This window comes from Rhincodon typus, chromosome 5, assembly GCF_021869965.1.
Source record: "Rhincodon typus isolate 14 chromosome 5, sRhiTyp1.1, whole genome shotgun sequence".
Taxonomy (NCBI): Eukaryota; Metazoa; Chordata; class Chondrichthyes; order Orectolobiformes; family Rhincodontidae; genus Rhincodon; species Rhincodon typus.
In genome coordinates, this window is record NC_063336.1 from 69,662,494 (window position 1) to 69,669,395 (window position 6,902).

General features: G+C 41.8%; 1 protein-coding gene across 1 annotated transcript; it reads left to right on the forward strand.

The window, feature by feature from the left end:
- Positions 1-456: 456 nt before the first annotated feature.
- Positions 457-1,990, forward strand: mpg (N-methylpurine DNA glycosylase). Its single transcript, XM_020518112.2, has one exon. It carries the CDS (start codon positions 738-740, stop codon positions 1,560-1,562), a length of 825 nt encoding a protein of 274 aa, XP_020373701.1. The 5' UTR covers positions 457-737; the 3' UTR covers positions 1,563-1,990.
- The last annotated feature ends 4,912 nt before the right edge of the window (positions 1,991-6,902 follow it).

Genomic DNA, 6,902 nt, shown 5'->3' on the forward strand with positions numbered 1-6,902 from the left:
TGTCACTGGTTTAAAATTTCTGGAACTTCCTCGCTAATAGCTTTGCGAGTCTTCCCACAGAATAGGGACAGCAGTGGTGCAAGAAGGCAACTCAACACCACCTTCTCAAGGGTAACCCGGGAATGGGCGATACATGTTAGCGCAGCCAGCGACGAATTTAAATTAAATTCAAAAGCACGTCGCTGGCTTTGAGATGGCGTGGTTCTAAAACGTGCGATATAAAGAAAAATCTTTCTCTTATTAGAAAAGTTTATGTTTATTTTCCAATTAAGTGAGAACCTTCGAGAGAGCAGACAAACACATGGCGCAGACAGACCTGGAACCATTCATCAGGAGGAACTAGTTGAGGAGTGCGAGACCAGATTAATGAAGGGATTTCCTCATGCTGAATCATGTAGGGAAGCATTAAGGAACCGGGTCCATCAGAAATCATAGGAAGGGAGAGGTGGTGAGGAGGGGAGCACCGTGAGGCGTAGGAAAGTATTAAGGTCTTGTACAAATACAGCAGGTTGGAAATTGCTGATATTGAGATTGGGAAGCCTTTAACTGTTACTACTTCCTGTTCCCAGTCTGCTCGGCTGTGATGTTGCTGGAGCTGAGGGGAAGGAAGCGTGTTTGTAGCAGTACCTGCGCCCTGGAGGTTAGAGATCAGCTGCAAGTTTTACTGAGCACAGCGCAGATAGCGATCAACCTGGGCTCTCTGCAAGGACTCGAGGCTGAGTTTGAACCCCGTTTGAATGGGACCGAAGAAAAGGAAAGTACTGACTGCTCAGCCTGGGGCGAGGGAAAGGGGAAGCGGGCTGTCTGTGGAGCTGCAGCCTGGTCTGGGACAGGCAGAGGAGCCAGAGCACCGGAGGCAGCAGCAGCTGCTGCCGGAGGAGCGTCCGGTCACCAGTGTCTACTTCAACAAAGTGGCACACCGCAGGCTATCCTCGGGCTTCTTCACTCGGCCTTGTGTGACCTTGGCCAAAGAGTTTCTGGGCCAAGTCATGGTCCGAAAGTTTACGGATGGTAGTGAAGTGAAAGGCAGGATAGTGGAAACTGAAGCCTACCTGGGCGGTGAGGACCAAGCATCCCATTCCCGCGGGGGCAAGCAGACTGCGAGGAATGCCGCTATGTTTATGACTCCAGGCACCATGTATGTTTATCAGATCTATGGGGTGTATTTCTGCTTGAATGTGTCCAGTCAGGGAGATGGTGCGGCCGTTCTGGTACGATCGCTGGAACCTCTGCAAGGACTGCACACAATGAGACAACTTCGCAGCAAGCGGAGGAGAGAAGCTGGGAAGCCCCTCAAAGATCATGAGCTATGTAATGGACCCTCGAAACTGTGTCAGGCGTTAGACATCACCAAGACGTTTGACAGGGGGGACTTGACTACGGCCACTGAGATCTGGTTGGAACCTGGCCCCGAAGAAATAAGTGCATCAGATATAGTGTCCACCAGCCGTATTGGGATAGGCTATGCAGGGGAATGGGTTAACAAACCCTTGAGATTTTACATAAAGGGCAACAAATGTGTGAGTGTTGTGGATAAAGACGCTGAAAAGATGAATGACTAGTTGGATTGTGCCATTAAGCATTCACTGTTATGGTGCCCTCGTTTCTCGTTGTCTGTTCCGAAGATTTATTTTTTGCTGACAAAGGCTTCAGACTCTTAATTCTGAGTAACTTAGCCTGTTGAAAACACCAAGTATAATGTAATATTCCAGGAATTCTGAATGTTCTGTTTTATCTTTATAGGGAATTGAATTGAAAACATCTTAAATGCCCAGATTGGTTCAAACCCATCACTCACATAAAACCAAGAGTACAATCAGAGGCCTCTTCAGAAAATAGGAACTTGCCACAATTTTTAAAACCACCCTGAACGAATAAAACCCTCTCGTCTTCAGATACATAATGATGCATCAGATCCTGAGAAAATACTTTATGAAATGTGTATTATATGTCTTCACTAATTTTCACAATAAAATGCCTTGTATATTTTTTTGCAATGTCTATTATTTGACTGCACAACACAGAAGCCACTTAGTCCAACAGGTCTGTATTTTATCAAGCAATTCAAAACTAATCTCATTGCTCTTTTTTCACCAAAGTGCCTTGGGTTTTCCTCTTGTTCAAATTTTTATTCCATTATCCTTAAAAGATGCAATCGTTTCTATCTAAAATAAGCAACTCCATTCCACATAATTATGCATATAAAGAAATTTCTCTAATCCTCTGTCCATTCTCTTAGTGGCAATTTTAACTTTTGATTTCACTTGCTCTTTCTTCTCAAGAAGAAATATTCTTTCCCTAATCAATATCCAAATGTAAGAATGTTAGAATGTTCTGTTGTTTCTTCTCCTTAGTCATCTGTGCTTCAGTAAAAATTGACCCAGAATATCAGGCTTTATCGTCATAACTGCAACTTCTCATCGCAAGCATAATTGTGATCCATCGCATTTTATGTTCTCAATGGATTTAATGTTTATTGCATGATATAATTGTCATAAACTACACACAATACTAGGTGGCCTAATCATTGCCTAGTATTTGCTTTTTATCTCATTGTTTCCATATTTATGGCTTTTTCTTCCTGCTGTCACTTGCAGAAAATCATGTATTTAAACCAGCAACATTGCTTGTTCTTCAACTTTCGTTATGTGCCAAATCGTATATTTTGCGACCCTTTGTATAAGGTATTTCATCATATTTCTCCATATTAATTGCATCCACCATGTCTATCCATTCACCTAAACTGTCTCTTCCCTAGATCTTTCAACTTACTGCTTAACAAGGCTGCATCCTGTGCATATAACCAAATAATCCATATAAACTGAGAACAAAAGTGGATTCAGTACTAAAACCTCCTCCATTAAGCTGTTGACATTCGTAAATCAGGAGAATTAATCATAAACTAGAGACAATAAGGACTGCAGATGTTGGAAGCCAGAGTCTATGGTGTGAGGCTGGAAAATCACAGCAGGTCAGACAGCATCCGAGGAACAGGTAAGTCAACATTTTGGGCCGAAACCCTTCATCAAAATTGAAGTTTTGGCCCAAAACGTTGACTTACCTGCTCCTCGGATGCTGTACGACCTGCTGTGATTATCCAGAATTAATCATAAGCCTCTTTTCCTGTTAAGCAATCAAATCTTTATCCATTGTTTATTCTTGTAACACAAACTCCCAGTGTTTTAACTTTTCAAACAACTTCTGGAAGACCACGACCACTGTATTCCTTTTATCTAATTAGTCATTTCACCAAAATTGTTAGCAATCTGTCAAATACAGCTTGCTTTTCATAATTCTGCTGGGATTGCACCGACTTAGGCTGCTGCTAACTTTGCTTTATGAGGCTTTTTATTGAAGGCCTGGAGTTGACCTTCATGGAACTCACTTCAATTTTTTTTAAATTCTCAGGGAAAGTAGATTGGTATAATTATTCGGGACTGTTTGGCTGTGTTGTACAACTGCAAGAATATGACTCGTCAAGCCACAAATATGTTGTCTCCAGTGAAGGAATAGATGATGCTACAAATTGTACGTCTATTCTGTTGGTGTCTCGAGATTCCAGAGGGATGTTGAGTTTATGGGAATATATATCCTTGGTCTCCCAAGGTTTTCACTTGCTTGTGTGGCATTATAGATTGACGTAAAATAGACTAGCGTGGCCATTGCTAGGGAATTGGCCATCTATCTGCAAAATCTAAATCTCAAGACGGAGTAAGAGTTATTGTGTTTCAAACTAATGGCCGTTTCATTGTGCTTCAGCTCATAATTCCATTAATGACACCTTGGGCTTTTGAAAATTGTATAATTTGCTAACTTATAAGAGGTCTCTAATGGTTCTTTCTCAGAGGGATAGTGATAATGTATATTTTTGCTCCTTCAAACAAAGCTATAGATTCACCAGAAATGGGCTCCTGTGGCACAGTGATATCATCCCTTCCTTTAGAGCCAGAGACCTGTATTCAAGTCTCACTTGCAACACCTCTGAACACATGGATTAAAAGTATCTACAGCTTCACCAGGTTGACACTTTAGTTTTAAGTACACTTCTGCCATGCCCTCCTGCACTGTCATTGAACTAGAGTTGATCCCTTGCCTTGATGGTGATGGTAGACTAAGGGATATGCTCAGTTGAGTTTAAAGATCGTGACTGAATACAAGTTTGCTGCTTGGTGGTCTGCAGCACCACATGGATGTCCTGTTGAAGTTGTTAGATCCTTTCAAAGTCTATCCCATTCAGTATGGTGGAAATTCCACAAAACATAGAGAAGACCATCCCAATGTGCAGACAGAACTGTGTCTCTGCAAGAACTAAGTAGTGGCCAATCCTACTGATCAGTCAGCTGCTTTATGCATAATGCACTGCTAAAAGATTGAAGTTGCTAATCCCCCAGTGTTGTCTGGGGAAAAAAAGCCAAAAGCAAAAATGTTTAAGGTACTTTTACCTTGGAGACTGGAAACCTTAATGCATTCTATACTACTATGTCACCCCCGTGGGAATTAGAAATAAAAATTATTCATACGGGAATGCTGGATCACCCTCAGCGTATAATGGTCAATTTAAGGTATGAGGAAATGTGATACAATTGACTATATGAAGACATGCAATAAGAATAGGGGAGGCATTGGCATATTGGTAATGTCACTTGACTAGTGATCTGGACACCCAGGATATTGCTGGGGGGACTTGTGTTTGGATTTCATGGCAGATGGTGAAATTTGACCAGCAAACTATTGTTTATTCTTATTTTAAAAAATCCATTTTGCTAATGTCCTTAAGTGAAGGAAATTCTGCCATCCTGACATAGTTTGGCTTGTGTGTGACTCCAGATCTGCAGCAATGCTGTTAACTCTGAATCATCCTCTGAAATGGCCAGCCAGCCACTCTGTTGTATTTAGCTACTACAAAGTTTGGGAAAAAGGAATAAACCTGCATCAACAAAGTGGCACACACAGACATGTTACTGCAGCAAAATCCTCCTTAATAATACGTGGGGATTAATTAATAAATGGGAGAGCTTTCTCACAAACTAGACAAGCAACAGCCTGACATGGTCATCCCTTTGGAGTCATATACTCATAGGTACAGTCCCCAGGACCAAAACTGTCATTCCATCTGCACGACAGACCCACCAGAGGTGGTATATATCTGGAGATAGTTGCCATGGGAGCCCTCAACATTGACTCTAGACCCCATGAAGCCCATGGCATCAGGTCAAACATTGACAAGGAAACCTCCTGTTGATTACAACCTTCCACACCCACTATGAGTCATCAATTAATTAATCAGTCCACTACCTGTTAACCATCACTTTGAGGATGCAGTCAGGCTGGCATAGACATGGAATATACTCTGGGTGGGATACTTCAATGTCCATTATGAAGAATGGCTCAGTAGTACTGATCGAGCAGACCAGTACTAAAGAACACAGCTGCTAGCCTAGCGTCGCAGTAGGTGATGAGAGAACCAAAAAAAGGGGAAAAAAATCTCAATCTCATACTCACCAATCCACGAATTGCAAATACATCTGCCCATGACAGTATCAATAGGAGACACAACCCCACAGTCCTCATGGAAATGTAGTTCTGCCTTCACACTGAAGATACTCTCCATCATGCTGTATGTGCTGAATGCGAATGACTTTGAACAAATCTCACAACTTAAAACCGAGCATCCATGATCGCTCAGTTCCTGATCTGGGATCAAATGTGGACAAAAAACCAGAATGCAAGAGGGGAAGTGAGGATGTCTGCCCTTGACATCAAAGCAGCATTTGATAATTATGACATAAATCAGCATAACGAAACTGGAGACAAAGAACAGGAAGGAAAATTTCTTCACTGGTTGGAGTCACACCTAGCACAAAGGAAGATGGCTGTGGTTGTTGGAGGTCAATTATCTCAGTCCAGGATATAACTACAGGCATTCTTCAGGGTGGTGTCGTAGGCTCAACCATATTCAGCTGCTTCATTAATAAGTTTCCTTTCAGCATGAGATCAGAAGTGGGGGTGTTTGCTGATGATTGCAAAATGTCAGCACCATTTTGAACTCCTCAGATGCTGAAGAAATATATAGCAAGATCTGGAAAATATCAAGATTTTGGCTGAAAAGTGGTGAGCAATGACCATCTCCAACAAGAGAGAATCTATCTATCATTTTTTGACATATAATAGCATTACCATCACTGAATCCCCCATTATCAACATCCTAGAGGTTACCATGAACTAGACTAGCTGTATAAATAAAGTGTCTACAAAAGCAGGTAAGAGGTTGGGAATCCTGCAGTGAGTAGCTCATATTCTGACTCCCCAGAATCTGTCCACCATTTTGGAGGGACAAGTTAGAGGTAGAGTCATGGAATACTCCCCACTTGCCTGGCTGGGTGTACCTCCAACATCATCCAGACAAATCAGCCCCCTTGATTGGCACCCAATCTAACATTTGCAATATTCACTCCTTCCATCATTAACGCACAGTGACAGCAGAATGTATTATCTACTGCAAAAACTCAATAAATTTCTTCGACAGCACCTTGAAAACTCGAGATCTCTACCATCTAGAAAGACAAGGGATACATGGGAAACAGCCCCTTCTCTCTCTCTCTCTTCCACTACCCCCCACCATAGAATACAGCAGTTACACTCTCTTCCATCAGGTAGAAGATGTCAACTTTAAAAACACACACCAACAGACTGAAGAACAGCTTCTTCTATGCTATTATCAGGCTTATGAACAGACCTCTCATATACTAGAGTTGATGTTTCTCTGCACCTTCTCTGCAGCTGTAATGCTATATTCTGCATTCTGTTCTATTACCCTGATGTACTTATTTATGGTATGATTTGTCTGGTTAGCATGTAAAACGTTACGTTTCACTGCATCCCAGTTCATATGACAATAATAA

Bases quoted from the DNA above. Each gene is read 5' to 3' on its own strand.
- mpg (XM_020518112.2), top strand. From the start codon at position 738: ATGGGACCGAAGAAAAGGAAAGTACTGACTGCTCAGCCTGGGGCGAGG.